We start from the raw sequence: 27,727 nt of genomic DNA on the forward strand, positions 1-27,727 counted from the left end.
GGAAGCGTGTCATTTCCTTTACATGGGTGTAAGAGAGCGGCTGCCATAGGCAGGCGTGGCCTTAGATTAGCCCTTAGCTCAAAAGCTAACACTTTTACGATCCATGTTAATTGTGCCAAAAAGCTGGGAACCAAGCCTTTGCCACATGACCCTTTGTGGGGGTGGGGTGGGTGGGGTGGGGGTGGGGAGTGGTGAGGTGGGGTGAGGTGGGGTGAGGGGCACTCCATATTCAAAACACAATAGACAGAAGCCATTTGAATGACAAGCACACGGAGAATAGACATCTGGATTTATTAACCCCAGCATAAGATGTTCAATATTTAGGATATGGGTCACTCATCACACTTTTATTCACACGGTTCTTAGTGGCCCAATAGCAAGCTGAGGACATTTAGCTAAATAAAGTATGCTTCATGAAAACTTTTATTCTGGAGAAAGGAAGTAGGTAAATTTGGAACTTAGACATTTTTCTGATGAGGTATGTTCACCACTGAATGTAAAAAAAGCAAGTCAAGTCTGTTCTTACAGAAATTGTAAAATTACATATATCTTTTCCTTATTGATTTCCCAATTATATTTGTTTTATTTGCATGAAAAATATTAGCTACCAGGGTGAACGTCTGTGAATGGTTTGAGTAGCATGTGGCATAAACCTACTCTCGAACTCATTTTGATTGACAAGTAATTCCGTGAGCACTTCAGACAGCTTTTGTATCTGGCGTGGTGGTATGGCCCATGGTCACAGCTATTTGGGAAGCCAAGGCAAGGAGAGCATTTGAACCCGGAAGTTAACAGCAGCCTGGGAAAGGAAGAGAAAGAAGAAAGAAGCCCACAATAAGGCCCAGCTAGTTGGGCTAAGGACTTTTTCTCAGGGTGTGTGGGACTCTAGGCTGCATCCCCAGCAGCAGTCATGTGATCACGAAAGAAGCTACACCAATGAATGTATGAAAGAAAGCAGTTTTCTGGGAAAGACCGGAACCCCTTCCTTAGCCTGACGTCATCTATGAATAGATGGTTCATGAAACAAAGCCTCAAAATATTAACAAGAGGGGGGCAGGGCAACAAAAGCCAGCACGGTCAGATGCTTTGGAGGCTCTTTTCTCAGCTCACTAGCCCACTTCCCTGCTTGGGAATTTTTTTTTTCTTTTTCAAGACAGGGTTTCTCTGTGCAGTCTTGGCTGTCCTGGACTCCCTTTGTAGACCATGCTACCCTCAAACTTACAGAGGTCCACCTGCCTCTGCCTCTCCCTCCTGTAGTGCTGAGATTACATGTGTATGCCACCACACCCAGCTGTGTTTTGTTTTGTTTTGTTTTGTTTCTTTTGAATTTCATCTTTAATTTCTTTTTTATTAATTAAACATTTTTTTATTTTTTACATATACATTTATATTATTACACATATATACAAGTAAACTACCTATAGCAAGAAGAACCATGAAACAATCAGGAGTTATGTTACATTCTTAGTGTTTTGGCTATTTGTATTTGACAGCCTTGAAGAAAACATCTTTCCTATCTTGGTGCGTCTAAAATTCTGAATGTAAATCAATCTCTATCACATCTTGTCATTATCATCTTAAAACATCTATTTAGACCTAAACACATCTTAACCCCTAAACAACTAAGCTTCATTGTAAAACTAAGCTTAGTAGCCAATTTCTGCTCCACACCTAACCTGAAAGGAAGGGCTTTTCATCATCGGCTCCTGGTGGCTACAAGGACCCCCACCTAACCAAGTGCTGAGCTTTTCCCTTAAATCATGTTTAATGTTAGGCAATGGTGGATTTGGATCTTCACCTGGGGTTGATGTTTCCTCTGTTTTATTCTTTGAGCTCTTTTTTATTTTGTTTTGTTGTTTGCTTTTGTAATCAAAAAAATTATATTATGACTCATCATTAAGATCTTCAAGATGTGGGGCTGGAGAGATGACTCATTGGTTAAGAGCATTGGCTGCTCTCACATTTTTAAAAATCTTCAAGATAAACTGGCTGCTGCAATAGCTAGATGCTTTGTTCCTTCACAAAGCTCATGTGAGACAAATTTTAGGGCTCTCATTTGCCCAGCCCAGGTAGTCCTTTGTGTTAGCCTTGGCTAAGTAATACTTTCTTCTCAAGTTGGCTGGGTAACCACACTTGCGTGTTGATTTCTGGAGGTGGTAGGCTTTAAAGCCACAGTGGTCTCGTGTGTTGCCCATGGTTGCCATGCATTATGAACACTGACAATGCCCTTCTTCTGTCTTGTTTCTGCTTCCAAGGCTGAGAGTTTTCTACTCTTTTAACATGGTTTTTCTCTTCCTATCTCACTCATACCTCCTTTGTCGCTTCTTTTGTTTGTTTGTGTCCTCCAATGGTAAGTTTTGGAGTGTTCTAGATGTTCTAGAGTTCTGACATTGAACAGTTCACTTCTATTTGAATCACAGCTACGGGGTACTTGCCATCTGATCAGAAGAAAGCTATTTAATTTCTCCTAGGTTTAGCTTACTCATTTATAAAATGAAAGTAAAAAAAAAAAACAAAAACAAAAAAACAGGTAACTCCTACACTGGTTATGAAGATTTACATAAATTTATATATGTGCTTAGGTACCACCGTGTCCTCAACATGTTCACGGCCACATATATGCAAGGGCAATGTGCCCATAAATAATAGATTTATTTTTAAAAGCTCTCCATGTTCCAACTCCTGGTGTTTCCAGTCCCGGTGTATCCAAAGCATCGCCTTTGGCCTGGATTATTACGGTAACCTCCTTCCCATCAGTAGCTTTTCTTAGTAGAGCTGCCAGGACGCTAAATAAGGGTGGCGTTGTCAAGTCACTTTGCCTCAGCACTCTGCAGGTCTCCATGAGTTTTGTGTTCCTGACCTCGGCTCTTACTACAGTTCCCCTTCCTCACGTCACGTCAAACGCTGCTCTGTCGCTGCTCCTGCTCCCGCTGATTCTGTCTCAGAGGCCAGGCATTTGCTGTTTCTTGGGCTTGAAGTAGTCTCCCCAGGGCTGCGTCACTTCATTTAGGTCTCATTTCAGAGCTTCTCGGTGAGGTCTGTTACATTACACTGCAGAAAGAGCCTCATCTTCCACACTCTGTCGCCTAGGACGCCCTCTTTGGTGTCCCCACAACTCCATTCCTCATTATCCGTATGTAGCACCTGATGTTTTCCTGTCATCGCAGACTAGACTTGTAGGCTTTATAAAGGCACAGGCTTTATTTTACTTGTTATCCGTTTTTAGAGATGTCTGATACATACAGTACTTAATATTTGCTGAGTAGATAATGGATGGATGACATATACATGAGTGGGTAGCATAGAAATGGTGAGTCAGAGACAAACTTCAGTTTTGTCACATGTTTATCTCATTTCGTAGGAAATCCTGCATGGGGGTGGCGGTTTCTGTCTCCTTCTTCCATCCAAGCGGCAGGAGGTAGAAAGGGCAGACAGTGCAGATAAAGGAAACTATTTGTGCTCTCCTGCCTGGTCGCTATGTTTCATGGGTTAATATAGCCACCTTAATTCTTTATTTAATTGGTATAGCCAAGAATTAGAAATCAAAAAGTCCCTTCAAAAGGCAGAATAGATGACTGATTACTTTCCCTTAACTTTAGCTCCAGAATTTATGCAAGTTTCCGGCAAGCTAAGATACCTTGTTTCTAACATATAACGGTTCTAAAGGCTTCCACAGTGTGAAATTTCAGTAGCTGTGTCAGTTCTGCTGTCATGAAACAGACTAGGGGAAGTCAGGCTAACTGAAAAAAAAATTTTTATGGAAATTACAGATCAGGTATAAGAAGCAAATCTACCTAGAACTTGTTAAAATCCGTCAGTGGAAGCTGGTACAGTAGACATTACAAAGTTATCACAGGAAGCCCCGACCTTCCCATGGGAGAGACTTCAGAAGAACAGCAATACTACTGGCCCTCACCAAGGTTTTTATTAGCATGCTGGTGGAGTGGGAGACCAGGAGCATCCACGCGGTTCCCTGTGGAGCTTTCCCTGACACCACCCAGGGGGACAGGCACCTTCTCCTGTGTCTAGAGTAACTTTTAGAGGAGTGTTTTAAAGCACACTTGGGACTTCAAGCTGTTTAAATCAAGTCGATGTAAACGACGTGTAGCTTCCCTTAACTAAACAAGCGCCTAGAGAAAGCTTTTAGGCCTCATGGTCCCCGGGTAGCATTTTAAGCAAACATCCTAACAGCCTCTCAGCCCTCTAATCTCAGGTCAGGACGCTGGAGAGTTGAGAACAACTTGGAAACGGCAGTGAAAACGCATCTTCCCCGCCCCCTTTAGATTACATACGTGTGTATATATGTATGAATACACAAAAAATCTTCATCAAATGCATGGATTTGCTTTAATGAAGACAAAGAGTAGCTACAAGGGTGTTAAAACTTCAGTTAGCATCATTTCATAAAAATGCCTAAAACATCCGTATAAAATATGGAGAGGACAAGTCCTGGCAGTAAAATTAGGGATAGTTTTTGTGATTCACTATTGTATATAAAGGTAATCTCTCCATTTGTGTGAGTCAGGAAACCGGAAGCGACTTTACTGGGCGGCTCTGGCTTGTGGCGTCTCCTGAGGTTAAACATCAGGATGGCAGCTGAGGCAGTCAGCGTCTGGAGGCGACTGGGGCTTAAGCGTGGCTTTCAAGAAGGCTCATTCTCATGTCTGTTTACCACAGGCTCTTTCTGCTAATTTGGCTCTCCCTTTAGGTGGCAAAAGCTGTCTCACCACAGAACAAGAGAGTGACCAAGACAGAAACCACAGGTTTTTTTTGTTTTTTGTTTTTTAAATGGTTTAGTCTCAGAAGGCAGTCACTAAATCTCACCCACAGTCAAGAGAAAGGAGTAGACTCTGCCCTTGAGGAAGTATCAAGTATTCATGACCATACCTGGGAATTGTGGTTGGTTGGTCATCCGGTTTGATTTGTTTTTGTATTTTGTACTTGCTTGACAAAATTTACCACTAAGCTGTTCCCCCAGTCTTGAGAAATATTATTTCATCTGTGACCTTGGGACATTTTACTCCCCTCTGAGCAAGCAACCACTAGGATTACATAGATAAAATCAAATAATGGCAGACTATTATCACAATCTATTCTTTTGTCCATATTTATATAAATAAGTTATATCATCTGCTTCCATCCTAAACCCCACCCAACTGTCTACTAGGATTCCTGCAGAAAATCCTTATCCACTCCTTTTTCATGAGTAATATAGGAAATGGCACACTCCCAAAACAGGATTACTTTACATGCATAGCTAAGCATTTTTATGTGGCATTTTGTCAAAAGGTATCATAAGTCCAAATAAGCATTTAAACCTCAAAATTCAAAATTCAGTTGCCTTTGTCTTCATATTCAGTCTCTAGATAGCTTCAATAGGTTACTTTGGCCAAAATTTTCCTTTCAGAAATTGTTTTTTTTTTTTTTATTTTTTTTTATTTTTTTTTAAGCAGTAGAGACTGCTATTTAGCTCTACAATGGAGATCTTTTTAAAGACAGAATATTTCTACACTATATTAATATATTCCTAGACTCAAGTGATCCAAACCCTGGGACTTTAGGTGTGAACCACCATGCAGACCTGAAATAAAGTAAAAACGGCCATCTTACCAAAAGCAATTTACAGATTCAATGCAATCCCTACCAAAATACCTACATAATTTTTAAATACCTTGAACGATCAATTCTCAATTTCAGATGGAAAAACAAAAAACCCAGAATAGCTAAAACAATTCTGTATAATAAAAGATCCTCTAGAGGATCAAGCTGTACTGTAGAGCAACAGTAATTAAAACAGCATGGTGCTAGCATAGGCTGGTTGATCAACGGAATCGAGTCGAAGTCCCAGAAATAAATCCACACACCCATAGGCACTTGATTTTTGACAAAGAAGCCAAATCTATACAATAGAAAAAAGGATAGCATCTTCAACAAATGGTGCTGGCCTAACTGGATGTCTTCCTGTAGAAAAATGCAAGTAGGTCCATATTGATCACCATGCACAAAACTCAAGCCCAAGTGGATTGAAGACCTCAACAGAAAACCAGATACACTAAATCTGTTAGAAGAAAGTGGGGAAGAGCCTTGAACTCATTGGCACAGGAGACAACTTCCTGAACAGAACACCAACAGCCCAGATACTAAGGTCAACAATTAATAAATGGGATCTCATGAAACTGAAAGACTTCTGCAAGGCAGGAGACACTGCCAACAGAACAAAGCGACAGCCTACGACTGGGAAAAGATCTTCATCAACCCTACATCTGATAAAGGACTAATATCTAAAACATACAAAGAACTCAAAAAAAAAAAAAAAACCCAAAACCACCATGAAACCAAATAACTAAATTAAGAAACGAGGTTCAGAGCTAAATAGAGAATTCTCAATAGAGGAATATCAAATGACTGAGAAGCACCTAATGACTCTGAGATTCCATCTTACACCCACTAGAATGGCTGAGATCAAAAACTCAAGTGACAGCACATGCTGGTGAGGATGTGGAGAAAGGGGGAACACTCCTCCATTGCTGGTGGGAGTGCAAACTTATACCACTACTTTGGAAATCAATCTGGTACTCTCTCAGAAAATTGGCAATAGGCCACCTCAAGAGCCAGCTATTCCACTCCTTGGAATATACCCAAAAGATGCTCCATCATACCACAAGGACACTTGCTCAACTATGTTAATAGCAGCCTTATTCGTAATAGCCAGAATCTGGTAACAACCAAAATGTCCCTCAGTTGAAGAATGGATAAAGAAACTGGCACATTTACACTATGGAATACTACTCAGCTATTAAAAAGGAAGTCTTGAAATTTGCAGGCAAATGATGGAACTAGAAATGATCATCCTGAAGGAGTTAACCCAGACCCAGAAAGATACACATGGTATATACTTACTTATAATTGGATACTAGCCCAACATGATGTCCTCTGAGAGTCTTCACTCAGTGGGGGATCAGACAGATGCTAGGACTTGCTTTTGGGACTCCAGGAGAGAAAGGTATGGAAGAATGGGGAGAGAGAAGGACCCAGAAGGTCCAGGAACCCTACAAGAAGACCATCAAGGCTGGTGGATCTGGACCTAGGGGGGCCTGCACAAACTGCTGTACCAACCACGGACAATGCATGCAGTAAACCTAAACCCCCTATTCAGATCTAGCCAATGGTCAGCGCATTCTCCACAGTTGTGTGAAGAATTGGACTGTCTCTGACATGAACTCTGGTGCCCCCTATTTGGCCACTTCCCCTTGGTGGGGAAACCTGGTGGCACTCAGAGGAAGGGGAAGCAGGCTATCTGGATGAGACCAGATAGGCTGTGATGATATGGTAAGGGAGGACGTCCCCTTCTGTCACAGGTCTAGAGGAGGGGAATAGGGTGAGAGAGGGAGGGAGGGGGCGTGGGAAGATACAAGTGAAGGGATAACAATCAGGATATAATCTGAATACATTATTTTTTAAAAATGGGGGGGGGAGCTTAAATTGAAGTGCCAACCAAGGACCATGCATGCACTGGACCTAGACCCCCTACACAGATACAGCCAACGGGCAGCTCAGGCTTCATGTGGGTCCACTAGTAAGGAGAACAGGGACTGCCTCTGATATGGATTCTGATGCCTGCTTTTTGATCACTCTCGACAGGCGGGATGGCCTTGCCAGGCCACAGGGGAAGAGGACAGGCACAGTCCTAGTGTGGGTTGAGGAGCTGGGGTGGATGGGAAGGCGCTTCCATTTTCTGAGGAACAGGGGAGGGAGGAGGTGGGGAAGGAGGGGAGGACTGGGAAGAGAGGAGGGATGAGGCTATGACCAGGATGTAAGTGAATAAAAAATAAGTGTTCCACAGAAATATATTTTGATGATATGTAAATGTCGGTTTGCCTACATGTATGTCTGTGTACCACGTGTGCCAGGTGCCTCCAGAGGCCATAAGAGAGTATTGGATCCTCCTGGGACTGGATTATGGATAGATAGCGAACAGTGTGGGTGTAGATGCACTATTTTTTAAAGCCTACTAAAACTATATTAGCTTTCTTTTTAGTGGTGCTGGGATTGGACCTGGGGGCTCAGGCAAAATAGGTTCTACTGCTGATTATAATATGTGCCTGTGTGCGTGTGTGTGTGTGTGCGTGCGTGTGTGTGTGCCTGTGCCCGCGCGTGTGTGCCTGTGCCCGCGCGTGTGTGCCTGTGCGCGCGCACATGTGTGTGTGTGTGTATGTGTGTGTGTGTGTGTGTGTGTGTGTGTGTGTGTGTATAATGTGTGCATTCAGTCACTGTAACAAAATAAATGAGGACAGACTTTGGCTCATGGTTTCAGAGGTTTCAGTCTGTGGTTGCTTGAGGCCCACAGCAGGACGACTCATTGTGCTGAGAAAACATGAGGAAAGTGCTGATTTTATGGTGGCCAGGAAGCAAAGTGAAAAGGAGGGAGGGAGTAGAGTCATGATGTCCTCCTGAAGGTCACACCCCTATCTTAGTTACTTTTCTATTGCTGTGACAAACACCATGATCAAGGCTACTTAGAAAAGAAGGTTAGAGTTCATGACCATCATGGCAGGGAGCAGTGTAGAAGGCAAGTAGGCTGGAGCAGTCACTGAGAGCTCACAACTGATCCATATGCAACAATCAAGAGGTGGGGGCGGGGGGAGACAGACAGACAGACAGACAGACAGACAGACAGACAGACAGACAGAGAGATTGAGCTAACTAGAAACGACTTGGGCTTTTGAAACCTCCAAGCTTGCCCCTACTAATAACCTCCTCCAGCAGGGCCACACCTAATCCTTTCCAAGCAATTCTACCAAGTGGGGACCGAGCATCCATCCTATGTGGGGTTAAATTCTCATCAAACCACCACAACCCTCGATGATCTAAGTTTATTCCGCTAAGCGTCACTATCTGAAAATAGACTACCTCTTAATAGTGCCAAAACCTGGGGCCAAGTCTTCAATACACGGGCCGTTGGGGGCCATTCAAGATCCAAACGGTAGAACTAGTGTATAATTTTACATTGCCTTTAAAAATCAGCTTGTCAGCTACAACACATGAAATAAAGCATGCTCACTTTTAAATATTTTTATTGCCAAATATTTACACGAATATAATAGCCACTTCAGTCAACAGATAGGATGTTTCCACGTCTTCCAAGAATTCCCTTGTACCACTTTGTGGTAATTGCCCTCTCCACCAACCATGCTCCAGATAGCCACTGACCTATCTTATAAATGATCTTTCCAAATCTTCTCTTAAATCGCATGTGTGTTTGTTTGCTCTCCGGCTTCTTTCATTCAGCATGTCTCTATGATTGCTATACGGCAGCTTTTATTAGTAGTTTGTTTCTTTTGGTTGCTAAGTGGTATTCTGTATGGACCCAGCTGCAATTTGTTTAACTACTCCTCTGTGGATGGGTAATTGGGTTGTTTCCAGGTTTTTCTTTTCTAACATAAACAAACCACTATGATCATTTGTGTGTGAGCCTTGTTCTAAACTTATGTCATGTTGTGGCTATGACTTTCATTTTTCTTTGGGCATTTGAGAAGAATGTCTTAGATTAGTAAGCATCTTCTGACCTATTTTCTAAGGTCTTGAAGGACTTTTACTAGCAACATCCAATCATTTTTAAGAGTGTCTTCTCTAGTTTGTTACAGAGTAATCCCTGTCAAGGAAATTGTTTATAAGGGAGAAGTTGCTTCCACATTGCAAAGTGTTGCTGTGTACTTTGGATCCTAACACATTCCGAGTAGTCGTCATCTCTTCTTGATGTCATGGGCATCTTTTTTTTTTTTTTCTGGTGCGGGCATGGGAAAGGCATTCTTTCCATCTTTGGAGCATCGGGTAAGGGATGGCAAGTCCCCTGGGTGAGAACCAGGAGAATGGGTAAAGAATATTTCTCTAGAGGAGTACTTTTACATCGAAATATATGTGAGTTTGTGAATTAGTTTTCTTTTAGCTGCGCTATAGGGCTTCTCGTGTTCAAATGCTAGTTCCACCATTTTCTAGGCATCCACATGCCTTGAGCAAACATCTTCCAAGCTCCTTTTCATCATCTGTAACCAAGGGAAACAACAGCGCTCTATGGATTCCTGTGTACATCAACAGAGATAGTGCATGAGAAGCATGCTGTACAATGGCCAGCTGGGTTTAAAGCATAATTAAGTGATAACGTTACCTTTAATGTGTAGGAGCGTTTTACCTGTATGTATGTATGTATGTATTATGTATGTATGTATCATTGTATGTATGTATGTATCATTGTATGTATATATGTGTACTGCATGTGTGTCTCGTGCTCATGGAGGCCACTCTGGCACTGAAGTTACAGATGATTGTTAGATGCTGTGTGGTGCTGGGTCCTCTGCAAGAGCAGCAAGTGCTCTGACCTGAGGAGCCATCTATCCAGTGCCTAAGAGGTAACTTTAAAAAAATACAAATAGTTCTTCATGCAGGGATTGTCTACAGCTTCCTGGTTTTCCTTCTCAGCTTTGGGGTTGCTGGGCATTTAAAGTCATAGTCTACCACTGACCTACATGCCCTGTCTGATAATTTCCTTTAAATGGAGTTTCTTAATCTGTTTGAAAATGACAGTAAATTGTCATTTAGTAAGATGTATTGCCAAATTATGAGTTCAATAAATACTTGTTTAGCACTAAATATTCAGCTAGAACACATTATGTGAAGAACATAGTCCTCATCATCAGTGACCCCAAAACAAACAATGCAGGAGACACAGTGAGGCTGGTATTACAGAGATGAAAGTGAAAACACTAAGAGTAACTTTTCCTGACAAGGCCAAATCAAAGATACCGAATACACTGAGTTTGTAATTTGAAATACAATTTTGCATAGTTCATTAGCTTCTTTTGAAATACATATCCACAAACGAAAAAGAAAAACCTACAACTAAAATAGGATTTAGAAACTAGACTGGCATGGATTACCACTCTGAGTGTTAGTGGTAGCTTTTATTTCTGCCACACGAAAGTTATTGCTGTTTTTTTTTTCTTGCAGAGATTCCCTTTTCCTGAGTTGGGTTTTGTTTTTAAGTTTAATAGTTTGTACTGATCTGACAAAAAAAAGTCAGTTTATTCCTAAAGTCTGAAATATAAAGTATATACTTACATACAAAATGTCCTAAAAGGTTCTACTTTTAAGTGCAAGACTAGAAATTAATACAAATAAGCAATTAAAACGTAAAATTAGAAGTGGAAAGATAGTTTAGCTCTGAAGAGAACTTTCTGCTCTTGCACAGGACCTGGGTTGAGTTCCCAACTTCCACATGGTGGCTCACAACTACACTGTACAGTATATATACTATCTACTATACTATGCCCCAGTTCCAGGGAGTTTGATACCTTCACCCAACCTCCAAAGCCATGTACATAGTACCAGACATGCAGGTAAAGCATTCATACACATAAAATAAAAATAAACAAGTCCAAAAATAATGTTAAAAAATAAAATGTAAACCTTGGCATGTAGAACAGTAAGAGTACATATGTGTAAGGGCCGGATTCATCTCCAAATGCCACTACAGATAAAAATAATACTAAAAATAAAAATAATAAAACTATGATGAAGTTTTTCTTTCGGACATAAAAAGTAACGATCTATGTACAGGCATGATGGCTCGGTTAGAAGTGCCTGCTGGCAAGCCTGACAACCCGAGTTTAGCCCCTGGGACCACCAGTACAGCATCTAGGACATACGCCCATGTGGTAGTAGCCATATGTAATTCTCCAAGGCCCCCTCTGCTCTGCCTCCTGCGGGGGTGCCATCTAGCCTGTGAGAAGAGTCTAGAGAAAAAAGCCACAACAGACCCCTCCACGTTCTATTCCAACTATTTGCAACTGTGCCCCTTTTGTTACTACAGCAGACATAATGATATTCATGTTAAGAGTCAACTCAGTACAATGTTCTGAAAGTGTCGCGTCCGTCTTTTAAATCTACAGAGACTTATCCTATTGAGAACTCACCTTTAGGTCATCCAATGGGTTTCTCCATCGACTGTGACTTTTTCTGTTTTACTTGTCTTGTGTGCATTCCCCCTGAGAAAGGGGCAGACAGACGAGGAACAAGGGTGAGGAAATTAAGAGGATTTGATATGGGAAGAGAGCGCCAGAGGGGAAGAGGAGCGAGTGTGAGGGACAATGGAGAGATATCATTAGAGAAAAAGGGGGGAAGAAGGAAGGCCAGAGACTAGAGAGAAAAGGGCACACAAGGAGAAAACTTAAATTTGGACTCAAATTCAAACGATGCTCTAACCACATTGCCAAGTGTCGCCAAGCGTCTGTGTTCTTCCTAGCAGAGCTCACAAATGTAGTCCCTTCTGGGGGCTCCCCTCTCTTTTTCTTTTTAGTTTGGGTTTCATAAGCCGGGAATGAAGCTGGATGCTTCAAGCTTCATTTGTAGTTTTCAACAGGAAGATGAAAAAGAAACAGGTGGGGTGGGCAGGAAACCGGATGTTCCATATATGATTCCCCCCTCATTTCTCAAACCTTTGACTTTGGTCTCATTCTTTTTCATCCAGGAAAGATGCTGTGGCATCACAGAAAAGCCTACCATCTGGGATCACTACAGAGAAGGCAGAAAGGCGGAGGAGAAGGTAAGCCATGAAAGTCAAGAAAAGAGAGAGATGGAGCCAGGTCCAGAGAGACAGTCCTAGCTCGGGATCGCTACGCCATTACATGGCCTTGCTTATAGAAACAGTGCATTTGCAGTGTCACTTTCCACAAAACACTGTGCAGAAAGAGATAGTGGCGCCTTCAAGTGCAGAGTGTGTGGGAGATGAACCGGGGCCCTCTGTCCTGAACTAGCTCTGCCTAGCAGCTGGGAGAGTAAGAACTGGACAAACTCGGCACCAGGGATGTGTTCTCCTCCTTTGAGCAGCATTATTATCCTGGCTTTACCTAGAAATTAGAATTGATGACACCTTCTTAGTCTTTGTTCAGACTGAGTTTAATGGAACGAGGGTTTAGGATGTGGTAGCCTTCGCCCTCTTGAGGTAAAGAGAATTAGTGAATGCCAAGAGTGTGTGGAAGGAGAAAACACGGCTTTTAGAGGAGGGTGAAGACAGGGAAAGAAACGCTAATCAGCGGGAAAACTGAAAAACTATACAGGCCTAAGTAAGAAAGATGGGAAGACATGGAGAGGGAAGAAGAAAGAAACGAGAAAGCACGTGAAAGAAAACAAACAGGGAAAACAGTTAATGCTTTGTGGCGACCTGCATGCCACTTTGTACATTGTGTCACGCCTGTGGTGCAGCAAGCTCGGCGTGGACTTTCTCTACTCCTTTGCTGTACCTGTGGTTAATCCCTGATGTCCAAGACACCCACTTCAAGCTGCCTGCTGGCCTTACAGAGATGGGCTGTCAGCAGCACAAAATATCAGCATTTAGAATAACGAGTGTCAAAATGCCCTCCTTAGCTCAACAGCCCAGCCACACACAGAGGATGTTAAGTGAAATTTTCACATAATGGAGAAAGTAGGGTTAGAACTAAAGCCTGGGGCCTCTGACTCAATGTCAGAGTTCAACTGCCCTTTTCAGCATTTCTAGAATCCCTCCAGCTCCTTTTCCTACATTATCTCATGGATTTATGTGTGCTGGTCATGCTGTCTCCCAAATTGTTCCTACAGGTAGACTGACAATAACTCTGTGTGTACACACACACACACGTGTGATGGGTACACATGTATGTAAGTATACACATATGTACATGTGGAGGCCAGAGAACCACCTTTCTCCATAGGATTTGTCCATCTTGATTTTGGGGACAGAATCTCATGGCCTGGGTCTTGCAGATTCAGGCAGCTGATCAGTGGCTGCCAGGATCCTCCAGTCTCTGCGTAGCGGTTACTAGTGTGCTTTATACGTGTCCTCATGCCTCAGCACTTCAGTGCCTGACCTATCTCCCCAGCCTCTGTCAATAAATCGTCATCACTGTTGTCAGCCTCGTCACCATCACCCAACCTTTGTTGTAAGTACGCATTAACTGAGTGAAATATGTAAGTGACTTCCTGACTGTATACATCCGTCCTTGTCCCACTTCTGACTGCTTCTTCCCTGTTAGTGACTGTTTGGCACCCTCCACCTTGACTGTTAGAAAAGCTTCTCTCAGAGATTTAGTCAGAGGAGAAGCATCTTAAACCCTGACGCCAATGTTACGGCTTCTCTGTCCCTCTCTGGCTTCTCCTTGGCTAACAGTCTTATAGCCGGTAACTTGCTTGATATTTTTGTCGAATCCTTCCTGAGCCTGTCAAAGTACTTCATAAGCACCATGTGCCTGGGCAGTTGAAAAACACTGTGTTTGTAGAAGTTTGTGGAACCATTAGTCACATGTAAGATAAAGACAACCATATCAGTGCCCTGCAGGAACCGGACACATCCATAGCTAACTAGTTCTCTCTCTGTGTTTAGTGACAAGTTAGTTACGGTGCCATTAAAGGGACCTTTGCTGTTAGCAAACAAGGATACTAGTTTAGGTTACTTGTACAGGGTAACTATACAGTTTCTAAAAATTTAGAACTTGACCTCTTTATAAAATATAGTTTGCAGTAGAAGTTGATTAGTGAAAATTCTACAAACTGAAAGGGAGAGCCTGCATTTTCTTTTAAAAATATTTTATTTTTAATCATGTGTATATATGTGTGTATGTCTATGAGAGTATATGTTGTGTGTGTGTGTGTGTGTGTGTGTGTGTGTGTGTGTGTGTGTATGCACATGCACCCATAAAGGCCAGAGGTGTGAGAGCTCCTATAGCTTGAGTCACAGGCAGTTGTGAGCTGCCTAACCTAGGAGCTAGGAATGAAACCGGGATCCTCTGAAAGAGTGATACATGTTCTTAACTACTGAGTCGTCTCTCCAGCCCCAGCCTGCATTTCTCTGTGTTCTCTGCTTCACCACTGTAGTCGGAACGCAGATCCCACCTTGTGGTGAAGCTCAGTGGGTGTTTTGGATACTGAGGCTCAATGCGAAGATATAAAGACAGAAAATCCCACTTGTGTAAAACTCTGTACTATGTTGGGCTGGAGAGGCGGCTCAGTGGTTAAGAGCACTTGTTACTATTTCAGTTCCCAGCACTCGCTTCCTGGCTCACAGCTGTCTGTAACTGCAGTTCCAGGATATCTGATGCCCTCTTCTGGCCTTGTCCAGAATCAGGCACACACATGCTGCACATACATACATGCAGACAAAACATTCATATTCATATGCATAAAACAAATCTTTTTTAAAAAGTTATGTCTTCTGGGCTGGAGAGCTGGCTCAGAGGTTAACAAGCACTGGCTGCTCTTCCAAAGGTCCTGAGTTCAATTCCCAGCAACCACATGGTGGCTCACAGCCATCTGTAATGTGATCTGGTGCCCCTCTATACATGCAGATGGAACACTATATACATAATAAATAAATAAATCTTTAAAAAAAAAGTTATGTCTTCTTTTTCTTCTGGTAGAACTGATTCTTAAATATGACTACAAATGTCTTCAGATATTCTTGGGTTTTTTGTTGTTGTTGTTTTGTATTTTCTCCTCTCCACTTAAACCAAGTTAAATAGTCCTCTGTGTTCTTTCCATAGTATCCTTTTATGAGTATGATGCAGCCGAGGCTGTTCCAGTTCACAGGTTAGGGATCGGTGGCTGGAGGTGAGTCCGCAGTCAGCAAAGGGCACGGTTTCCTGTCAGCCTATATGGCAACCTCTTCATCACGTGTTGGTTGTTAGAAATGAAAGATGCTTGAAGACATCGGAGTATGCAACTAAGAAGTCCCTGTACCTAAACGTTAAATAAGTCACCCCACGGTGAGCGCTAGGCTAAAGACATTAGTGGGAAGAGAGGAGGAGCTGAGTGATTTTAATTTACCAAAAATACCTCCCATACAAATGTGTGCAGGGAGGTCCTGGTGCTGCTGTGGGTCGCATCCAGCTGTGGAGCCCGCCTTGGAGAGGATCTTGCGTAATGGCTTAGACTCGGGGAACTGGGAAGCCGGACGTGACCCGCACACGTGATAGAGTCTGAAGACTGAAGGAGTCTCTCCAGGATGGAGGGTTTAGAATGGGGAGGCATCAGAAAGTCGGGCTGGAATCCTTTGCTCCAAGAACCCCGAGTGACCCCGGTCTACTGAAGAGGGCAACGAAATGCATCTTGGAATTTTTTCCTTACCTGAAGTGTTTGATTCAGTTCTTGTACTCCTGTAAAAACAAACAGCGCATTTCAAAGAGTTGTCAGCGTGACCGCAGGTATTTAGGGAAGAATAGCTCGGTCTGTGATAACTAGTCATTTTCCAAATGCTTTGTGACTGGTAATGGATTGTGCTTAGCAAGCCTGGACTGTTATTGATTATCCCGGGGTAAGAGTGTTTATTTACTGGTTATTCAGCTCGTGAAAGCCACCAAACCAGATTGTGTGTAATAGCATCAGGTCTGCAGTTATTGCATTTCTCATCAGCCACAGGCTGCTGCCATCTCCACCGCCGCCCAGCCCGCCCCTCTTGGTGGGTCGCGCGAGAATCGTTGGAGAGTTAACCTTTAGATTTCCCTGCCCAGGTAATCACGCAGAGCCGGTTCTGACTCATGCGAGGGGTCAGACAGATACGTTCACTTCAGCTTCTACAGTGAATCTTTCAGGAACTAAATTTAAAGAGGAAATTCTCTGAAATTTGCCCCCTCCCCCCCCAAAAAAAGATTCACATTGCTCTGCCAATAGGGTCTGATGATTTAGATCGAAGGCAGAGAGGCAGAACATCGTATACATAAAAAACAATAAATCTTTAAAAAAAATTGTTGAGAGACTGGGCAATACAAAGGGAATACACCTTACAAAACAGGTGCAAATTAAAACAGAGCCCGTTATCCTGGTCAAAGCAAAGGGTCACTGCCCATGAAGTAAATCTTCCTCACTCTAAGACCACCCGTGACTGTGGAGAAGGGCTTGGTTCCTCCTCTTTAATCCTGCGTGGATTGAAATGGCTCGCTTTGCATTTTAAACAGTAGTGCCCAGAGAAACACAACATCCCACAAGGTCGGTTTGGCTTTAAATACGTTTGCATTTCAAACCATTGAAAAATGTCCTTGAAATGAATACCCTTAGGGGGAAAAACATACATTTATCAACCTCACCCTCCAAGCTCTACAGATGCCCCTGGGATAAAGCTTAGGTGAATTCCATTCTGTTCTTAAACTATTACATCTTTCTTTTGCAATTAGCTTTCTGAAATTAGACACTAGCTACTAATTTTGTTCCCAGCGCAAACAAGCAGCAAAAAGGAACCCATGGTTTTCCAAAATTATTCCCCATACAAATATGTCCCCATGGGACAGAGTGCAAGGGGATTACTTAGAATAAAAATTTAGTTTATTTTTCCCATTTATTTCTTCCTAGTAGATTAATGGCAAAGACAGCTAAAAGAGAAAGCCTTAAAGAATTTAAGTCTTGCTAAATTACAATATCGTTATATTTTAAATTTTCATTACTTTGTTCACATCATTTCTAATGGTCGTATAACAAAACTGGAACCTACAGAGCACTTTTCATCCTGTTACCTTTGTAATTTTTTATTATTAAAAACAACAACAACAACAAACAAACAAACAAACAAACAAAAAACCCCAAAACCCAGCAGGGCTGTGGTGTCACATCTTTAATCCCAGCACTCGAGAGGCCGAGGCAGCCGGATCTCTGTGAGTTGGAGGTCAGCCTGGTCTAGGTAGTTAAGGACAGCCAGGGCTCTGTCTCAAAAACCACAAAGAAGAAAGCAATAAATGTTCCTGCTCAGTTCCCTTTGAGGTGGGAGAGATGGCTCATGGGCTCAGAGCATTGGCTGTTTTTCCAGAGAACCCAGGTTCAAGCCCAGCCCCCACATCGAGACTCACAACCATCTGTAACTCCAGGGTTAGGGAATATGATGCCCTGCACCAGCTGTCCCCAGATCCCTCTCACACTCTATAGCCTTCAAGAGCAGGATCCGAGCTGGGCGGGAGGCAGAGGCAGGTGGATCTTTGAGGTTGTAGCCAGCCTGGTATACAAAGTGAGTTCCAGGACAGCAAGGGTGACACAGAGAAACCCTGTTTTGAAAACCAACCAACCAACCAACCAACCAGCCACAACAAGATACCAAGGGTGCTGATGAGATGGTTCAGAGGATACAAGCACCTGCTGCTAAGCCTGAAAACCTGATTGGATCCCCAGACCCCACATGGTAAAAGGAGAGAACTAATTCCTGCAAGCTGCCCTCTGACCTGCACACATGCATCTTGATATATTTATTCCCCACCCAACCCCACTAAATGAATAAATAATATTTAAAAATCATAAAAAACAAAACAAAAACAATGCTGCGTGTGGCGATGTAGGTTTTTCATGCAGCACCTGAGAGGCAGAGGCAGGTAGATATCTGTTCAGAGCTACCTGGTCTACATAGCAAGTTCTAAGCTAGCCAGAGCTATATAGTGAGATTCAGTCTCAAATCAAACCCAACCAGGCAACAAAGAAACCTACCTGAACAAAGCAATCAAGGTAGAGCACTTGCCTAGCATGTACAAGGCCTATGTTCAATCAATCCCCAGAATTGAAGAAAGAAAAAAAAAGCAAATTAAGAGCTAATATAGGGAACTAGAGAGATGGCTCAGTTCCCGAGGACCTGTGTTCAGTTCACAGCACTCCAGCTGCTGGCTCCACAGGCATCTGCGCTCACATGCACACAACCCCACACAGTCATACATGCACACACATAAAAGTATTTTTTTTAAAGAGCTAATCTAATGCTGAGGGAAATTTTAGGGCAGTGAAATGATTCCTGTGAACTTTAAGTACATGCTACATACATTCATCAAAACCCATAGAGCTGTTTACTATGAGGTGTGACCTCTTTATGTTGTGAATTGTAAACTCCAGCCATTTAATATCCACACATCAGTATTGGTTACATTGATTATAACATGTTAACGAGGAAGCTGGGGTGCGGGAGGGAAGTGGCCTTGGCCCCGCCTGCTCATTTGTTCTATACGTTCAAAGCTCTGCTACAAAATAGAGTTTGTCCCTCAGTTTTTTTCTGGGCATGCAACAATTTCCCTTACAAAAGGACAGAGAAAGAAGAAACGGACTCATGAGGTTAATTTTAATTTATGGTGTGTTTGTAGGATGTTAGTGGCTGGGAATATTATGTTGTGAGAACGAAATAAAATAGAAGGGTGACACTAGTGTCTCGGCCTGACCAATAGTTACTTAGGACAAATTATCTAAGTTCGAGGGATTCATTTATATCATTAAAGGAAAGCATCTTAGGATTTGATATTAAGCCCACACTGATGTGTAGCAGTGAATGCTCTGTTTCCCGCAGACTCGCACACACTGCTGTCCTGCATCGTGCACTTTTGCCTTCCTTCTCTGTTTCTGGCCAATGGTTTCTGTTTTTCTCTCCCTTCTTTTTTACCCCTTCCTCCTGTTTGTTTGTTGTAAACTTCCTTTATTCTTTAGCTCACCTTTATGATCATTATTTAATTTCACTGAGGTAACTCAGAGATTTCCATCAACAACAGAGGAGCAAGCGAGGCAACAGTGGTTTACACCTGCAACCCCGGCTGCGGCAAGAGAATTGAGAATATAAGCAGAATTTGGGTTACATAGTAAGTCCCAGGCCAACCTGGGTTATGTATTGAGACTTCATGCTAAAAACACAACTATTTAACAGGTTAGGGATGTACCCTATTGGCACAGTGCTTGCGCACCACGGAGACCCTATACTCAGCCCCATATATGTAGGGTGGTAGGACACAATGCCACCAGTGGTCCGGGGGACATTTATTGCCTTAATTGTTTTTCTGTTTCTAATAGGAAAGTAGAAAATTTCCTGTGGATGATTTCCACAGTGAGCCATAGTATGTACATGTATGTAGCTCCTAGTCTAGGAGAATTCCTATAAGGAAACTCCTGAGTTCGAGTTGACAGTTTTCTTTTGACTATAAAATACACATACACACCCCCTACCACACACTAAACAAACAAAAGCAACTGAAAAAAAAATTAGAAACTCAAATATTTAGTGTAGGTGCTGAAGACCCATACCTCTATAAATGGAATTAGGAAACCTTCAAAGATGTGAAAAAGTGTACTGTTAGCAAGTGTGAGTCTCTTGGTTCGATCCCCAGCACTCATTCCCCAAAGGCTATCAGTACAAAGTTTAACATTGATAAAGTAGATTCAAAAGAAGCTTGGAGAAGCAAAAGAAAATGTTAGTCAAAGATTTATTCTGTCTTAACAAAATGAGATGGGACAATAATATATTATTTTTGGAACTAAAATAAACTAGAAGAAAAGAAATTTATATCATTTTCCCAGTTCCACAGGAGAGTTCTCTTTTTTGTTGTTCACTGAAGCAACAAAAGTAATTTTCAGTGGCCAAGTGTGATTCATTTGGTTGATAGTATTTACCAGGTACCTTGTATGCATTCAGAACAAGGAATAAACAGTAAAAATAATCAAGTCCCTGTCTTTTTGACGTGCTTTATTCCAGTGGAGGAGGCAGATCATAAACAAACAAAATGTATTATGCCAGCTAGAATGTGCTGTGATTAAATCTGAGATGGTGGGAGGGACAAAGGGAGACAAAGTAGTGATTTGAGGAAGGCAAAAAAGAAAAAGCATGGAGGGGCATACATTGGAGCAGACAACTAAAGTATTAATCTCTGAGAGAATTGAGTTCCAATCTGCCTAATAATTACAAATATCTGCCAAATAAATCATTTTAAACATACACATGCATAATATACTTATATACATATGACCAAAATGGGAAAATAAAACCACTATCTTTCTAAATAATTGATGACAATTCATAAAACTTCCAATTAAATTATTTCAAGACAGAAACAGTCAATTGACTCCAGAAGACAGACATATGCTTGGGAAGTGTATGCACTGTGCGTGCAAGACGACTCAGCACTTGCCCCCAGCCCTGATGGCTTCAGTTTGCTCCCCGAGACCTACAAGAGGGCAGGAGAGGATCTTCTCCTCCAAGTGTCCTCTGACTTCTGTGCATGTGGACAAAGGACGACCGCGTGTAAACACAATTAGAAAATAAAACAGACCAAGCTAAGCAGCAGTTTCCAGTTGCTTCTCGCTGGATGTCTGCCCCCTCATGCTGTCCCTACATGTGGGGAGGAGCTTTACTGCAGACGGTTGATCAACCAACTGCCCATCCACACAACACATAGCTACCGTTGACTTGTAGAAACACATGTCAAAGAAACAACTGAAAGAGGAAAGTAATGTATTAGAGCATAAAGCCTCGGAGTTCAAACCGACAGACGATCCACGTGAGCGTGGAGAAGGGCTAATCAGGAAGCCACCTGCTTTAGTGACACAGCAGACACTCACTAGGAGAAGCAAGTATGCAGAACTGAGGATTTACAAGCCACAACAGTGTGAAGACATATATACAAGGGGGACTTATTTCTACGGCAGGACGACGGGAAGAAGCCACGGTTTGAACATAGCTGATAGTTAACGGATTGGTATTTGTTGTAGCTATTGATAGATAATAGATATCTCTTTTTTAAAAAAGATTAATTTTACTTATTTTTTCTTAATTTACTTGTTTTAATTTGTGTGTGTGTGTGTGTGTGTGTGTGTGTGAGACGGGGATGGTATTTGTGCACATGTGAGTTCAGTGACCCTCAGAGTCCAGAAGAGAGCACTGAGCGAGGTTCACTATGTAACCCTGGCTGGCTGTTCAGACCAGGCTGGCTAAGAACTCACAGAGATCTGCTCACCTTTACTTCCCACATGCAGGGGTGAAAGGTGTGCACCGCTGTGCTTGGCAATTAAAATTTTTTTTATTACATTTTATATATTTCTTTGTTCCGTCATGATTGATAGAGCTATACTTTAATACAGAGTATACAGAAATATTACTGGAAATATTAATTGTTTAAAATTTTAAGTAGAATATATCTAAAATAAAAATTTATATTATTATTATTATTATTATTATTATTATTATTATTATTATTATTATTATATTTGTGCGTGTGTGTGTGTGTTGGTCAGAGATACCTTTCTGGAGTAAGGTCTCTGTTCATCTGGGAATCTAACTCGTGATATCAGGTTTGTTCAGCAAGCACTTTTTTATTTGCTGATCCATCTCACTGGCCATAGAATTTCTTTATTAAAAAAAACTGTTGGATGCAGTGGGGTTGCCTGTGATCCTAACACTTAGGGCTGAGATAGAAGGATTGTAAATTCAAGATGAGTATGAGCTACATAGTGAATTTGAGACCAGCCTGGGATATGTAGCAAGACTCAAAACAAAAACAAATTGGCTGTGGTTTGAAGCAAATTCCTTTAGCATGATTCTGAGAAACTCACTAATATATAGATGTTTTCTGTTATCCAGAATATAAGTTTTCCAGCATGGCCAAAATGTGGTGACCATTCTGTTCTGTGTGTGAGAGAGACTGATATCAGTCCTCCTCAGTATTATACTAAGTTTGCTACATTTTGCCCACAGAGATTCTAAGATGCTAGAACTCTAAGGCCTTTATTGTCACAAGTAGGATTAACCCAGAATCATTTTTTTTTTTTTTTTTGGTTTTTTGAGGCAGGGTTTCTCTGTGGAGCCTTGGATATCCTGGACTCGCTTTGTAGACCAGGCTGGCTTTGAACTCACAGTGATCTGCTCCCAAGTGCTGCGATTAAATGCGTGTACCACCATGCCCAGCTTGGCATGTTTTTGTCTGGCCTTGGAAAAAGCAAAGAGTTTTGAGAAATAAAATATATTTAAAAAATAAATTTCTGCCAGGCATGGTGGTGCATGCCTTTAATCCCAGGAGACAGAGGCAGGTGGATTGTTGTGAGTTTGAGGTCAGCCTGGTCTACAAAGTGAGTCTAGGACAGCCAAGGCTATATAGAGAAACTTGGTCTCAAAAAACCAAAAAAAAATTTTTTTAAAGGAAAAAATGGCATAAACCAAATATAATACAGAGTTAAAAATAAAACTGTCCAGAAAATTTAGAAAGTGCCTTTTTTCTTTAATGAGAATGCTGATGACTCCTGTTTCTTCAGGTTTTCAATTTCTGATTGTTTTAGTTTTCCACTTTGCATTTTTACTAAAAGTCAATTACTTAATTTATTGTCTCCAAGTTTTTGTTTGTTTTGTTTTTAACATTTATTTAGTAATTTTGGTTTTTCAGGTCAGGGTTTTTCTGTGTAGCCCTGGCTGTCCTGGAGCTGGCTTTATATACCTGGCTGGCTTTGGACTCAGAGATCTGCCTGCCTCTGCCTCCCCAGTGCTGGGATTAACGATGTTTGCCATCATGCCTTTATTTATATTTTAATGTTATGTGTAAATGTCAGTGCATGTACATATGTATGAACACCAGGCACATGCTTGGTATCACCAGATGTCAGAAGAGCATGTTGGGTTTCCTGTAGCTGGATCTATAGGCTGCTGTGGAAGTTTTGGTTTAATACGTAAACATGTTTTTGTTTTAATCCCAGGTGTGGGATATGGGAGCTGCTCTTGTTTGTCCATAGCTGATAACTGCCTCCTGAGAGGGCGGGTGATCTGCTGGCAACTACCTCACGCAAGGCTGTTTCCTTTGTCAGTGGGGATAAAAGCCAGACCCAAAGAGAGACTGGCGGCTCTGAGAAAGAAGAAGACTGCTTCCCCCTGCTGCTCCTGGCTGCAGCTGATGCAGTCTGAAGAGAAGTTGAGATCCTGAACCGAGCATTGACTTACCCCAAGGAACCTGAGGATTCTAAACAGCAGGAAGCAGAAGGAAGCAGCTAAGGAAAACTACACCCCGTCTCCCCACTAACCTTTCTGCCTTACTTGGGGTGTTGGAAGGGATTGGGGTGGAGTAGGGAGCAAGAGATTTAAGGAACCCAAAATAAAGATAGTTGGTTGAAAGTAAGCCAAGGATAGGCAGTTATGCCCTGCCCAGTATAGGTGCTAGGAACCAAACCAGGACCCTCGGCAAGAGCCCTAAGTGCTCTGGACTGCTGAGCCAGCTCTTTAGCTCCTAATGTCTCCAATTTTTAAAGGAAACATTTTATGGACTTTCTCAGGAACATTGACTATTCCGCCTATTGTTAGTTGATATGACACCTTTAAGTTCTTGGTTTTCCTCTTTTAAAAAGTCGTCATTCCAGTAGCTTACTGTTTTGTTCTTTTTGAAAAAACAAACTAACAACAAATCCATTGTTAGCACTTCAAATTACTTAGCAAATTCTACTTAATTTCATTCCTAAGTTAATTTTTCTTATCCTGTGTATGTGGCCACAGGTACATATAACTTCTTTCCCTCTGTTGAGCATCAAACCCAGGGCCTTGTGTGTGCTCCGCAAATAGTCCACCGCAGAGCTACCCTCCCAGGCCTTCTTTTAATATATATATTTAAAAGGCAGACAGCATTGTATCCCCCGTTCGTATGTTTACTAACTTAAGTTGTCTTTTGTTTAAGGTGGGGTTTGACTGTGCTCCGCAGGCTGGTCTGGAGCGCCAGGCCTGAAGGGCTTCTCTTGCCTCAGCCTCCAGGGTAGCTGGGCCTACAGGCAAGTGCCACCCAGCCTAAAGCAAACATTTAGATCTGGGTTATTTTTAAATCTTACCCTAGGATGACTGTATTTTCTTGCACCTTTATCCCACGACAACACTCACGTACATTCAGTTTATAATCAGTTTAGCAATAGAGGTATTAAAATGACAAAAATAGTTGGTTTTCATATTATTGGAAGTGCAGAGATGCGTAAGGGATATATAGAAGCTCTGTAGAAGAAAATGTAGGTAAGTGTAGGGAGATAAAACTGTCCCCCATTTTCCTAGAAGTCAACATTCCCAAATGTGAGCCCTGGGTGGCTGCTTATTTCCTAAAATGTATGCTTTTGGCGTTAAGCCAACAGCCAGAATACCAGCTGCAAAGCACAAGATGCTTGTGCAGAAACAAAAATTAGCCAAGGCTGGCCCCCAAAATGGACGGCTAAGAGGTACCTACGTCATCATTCTGTCACGCTGTATCTGTGTGAGAACCCTCAGAGGCAAATGCCTGAGGGGTAGCCTGTGTGCACGCTGGACGCCAAATAGTGCCCACCGCATCTTCCCGGGCTACTGACCTGGACTCTGTAGCTTTGAGATCTGCATTTTGAAGATCAGTCATCTGTTCCTCAGAGGCTTTGTCACTCGTTCCTTTGGGCATGCTTTCCTCGCTTTTTACAGGGGTCACCGTAGTCTGAAAACACCTTTCACCTTGGAAACTCAGGGCCGAGTCTGAGATGGTGACAGATTTCGGGGATTCTCTCAAGTCCTTCTTACTGTTTGTATCTTGAAGACACCCATGCTCCAGGACGTTTTCCTTGGGGGGAAACAAGCAGTGGGAAGTCAGATGACGGGAGGGCATCCCGTCGAAGCGATCGCTTATGGGGCAGTTTCTGGTCGTTTCGTCCATACTGAGTGTTCACACGTCCAGGCACAGGGAGTAAGGCAAGGTGCTGCATAGCCACGGAGAAGGTCCTGGGCTAGGGGGTTAGCTTGTGCCACTGCCGCCTCATGCAGAACATTCAAGTCTGAGTGCCACACACCAGTGTCACCGCACACAAGGCAATCAGCGTCTAGTCACAACACTTATCTTTGAATTACAGGCTAAGGAAGGCTTTCTAGGAAAACTTTGCCACTTACTCCTCAGTCTGGTTGCTTCAGGAGCATCTGACAGGCAATGGGGGATTGGGGCTCATAACAACAACAACAACAACAACAACAACAACAACAACAACAATTTCATTCTTCCAGAATTACAGCCTAATCTAAAATGCAATTCTCTAAAATCCCTCTTCTCTTTTTATTGTCTCCTGTCACATACCCCCTCTCCAGGTCTCTCAGCGACCATATCAGAGTGGTCAAAATGCCTCATGTGGGCCTTAGGACAATCAGTCAGAGAACTCCACCAGTGTCTCTAATACTCCTCACGTCTGCCCTCTCCTCACACAGCCACTGCTTGGTCCCTTCTAGTACTGTGGGACCTAGTGGTACATGCCTGCGGTTCCTGAGCTGGAGGCTTGCAAATTCAAAGACAATCTGGGCTACTATAGCAAGACCATGTCATTAAAAACGGTGATAAACTATTTGGATAATCCCTATTTGAAGTATTTCCCTATAGCATAGGGAACAGAATTCAGAGGAATACTTAAGGTATACAGAAACTGCACATACTCCCTCGACGTAGAGACAAAACTGGCACTCACAGTATGTGTTTGCTTGTTTGTTTCTGTTGTTTCTTTTGTATGTCTGTGTATGCACATGTGTGTTCAAATGCATGTCCATATGTGTGCATGTGCTTGTGGAGGTCAGACAGCCACACAGGCATCTTCTCTCTCTAACTCTTAATCTTATTTTTTGAGACAGTGTTTCTTAGTGGGACCTAAGCCTTACTAACGAGGTCAGGCAAGCTAGTCAGTGAGCCCTAAGGAATCTGTCTACTTATGTCTCCTTGGTGCTGGGATTGCAAGTGTGTGCTACCGTGGCCAGCATTTTATGTGGGTGCCGAAGATCAGACTTAGATCCTCATTCTTGAGCAGCAAGCAATTTATCAACTGAGCCGCCTCCCCAGCCGCTATTTTTTCTTTTGCTATGCATGTATCAATGGACTTTTATATCCAAGAGATTATATTATTCCCCCCCTCCATTTGTATATAACAAACATCTTTTCAGGCCAAGAAACATTTTTGAACAATTTTAGCAAGTACACAACACTAATTCGTCTAACAGACTTTTGCTATGAGCTTGACAGATACTATGGGGCCCCTCAGCACTTGCTGTTGACCATTGCCTTGGCTGACCTAGGCAGACATCTAGGGTGTTCTCAGGTTTTCATTACTTCGCTACTACAGGCCTGGTGTGGATCTGGGATGATTAACATCTTTTGTGTGTGTACGTAGTGCTGTGGGTTGAATCCCAGGCCTTGTGTGCACCAAGCACACACTGTGTCACTGAGCTATAGCCCCAACCCATGAGTCACATCTTTGAGGCTAACTCTTCATTTCTGTTAGAGGGTATAAATAATGTATTTTTTTACTAAATGTGCATAGGTGTTTTTCCTACATGTATGTCTGTGTGAGGGTGTTGGATCCCCTGGAGCTGAAGTTACAGATGGTTGTGAGCTGCTATGTGGGTGCTGGGAATTGAGCCTGGGTCCTCTGGAAGTTCTTTCAACCACTGAGCCATATCTTCAGCCCTGGGTATAAATAGTTTAAAAGTTCTTGGTTCATAATCATTTCAAGAATGTTTGGCCAATTCTCATACTGCAGAGCTCCCCAACCCCCCCCCCCCCACTTTACCTTTACTGCTATTCACTGTTTTCTTACTCTGTTTATTCTCAGTTACCTGGGTTAAATTAGGGGGAAGACATTAGATGGGGAAAGAAGAGGCGTTTATCATCTGGCACATTGCTGCACAGCCCCTGAGGAGCACCATATCGTACACACCTCACAGCACAGTCACTACAGACATAGATGAGAGGTTTCTTTTGTGGAATGTCTGTCCTCAATCATCGCCTCATTTGTATCAAGGATCTAGTGAAGACTTTTCACTAGTTGTCTTCAAAACTGATCTATCTCCGTATTCCATCATGCCAATATATTTTAAAATATTTTTCTCTTCTCTCTCGTCCGTCCCTCCCTCCCTCCCTCCCTCTCCCCTCCCCACTTCTTTCTCTCTGTGTGTACATATCAGGGGAGACAAGTGTTCAGGTGC

The 27,727-nt window shown here is 42.4% G+C and overlaps 1 protein-coding gene across 6 annotated transcripts in view; it reads right to left on the minus strand.

Moving 5' to 3' along the window:
• The window catches only part of GARIN2 (golgi associated RAB2 interactor family member 2), a 45,925-nt gene that overhangs the window by 4,275 nt on the left and 13,923 nt on the right, over positions 1-27,727 (minus strand). For 2 of the 6 annotated variants that reach the window (XM_084792874.1, XM_084792873.1), the window contains exons 6-7: positions 25,096-25,334; positions 15,896-16,178 (exon numbers count right to left, since the gene is read on the minus strand). In XM_084792874.1, coding sequence (XP_084649000.1) covers positions 16,037-16,178; positions 25,096-25,334 — 381 coding nt within the window. In that variant the 3' untranslated portion in view covers positions 15,896-16,036. Of the gene's footprint in view, positions 1-8,937; positions 10,080-11,969; positions 12,042-12,591; positions 13,115-15,895; positions 16,179-25,095; positions 25,335-27,727 lie in introns of those variants that run through there. The other 4 variants (XM_084792876.1, XM_084792877.1, XM_084792878.1 and 1 more) reach the window with 4 other exon arrangements.

Source organism: Acomys minous, assembly GCF_964271855.1.
Source record: "Acomys minous genome assembly, chromosome: 8".
In the NCBI taxonomy this organism is placed as follows: Eukaryota; Metazoa; Chordata; class Mammalia; order Rodentia; family Muridae; genus Acomys; species Acomys minous.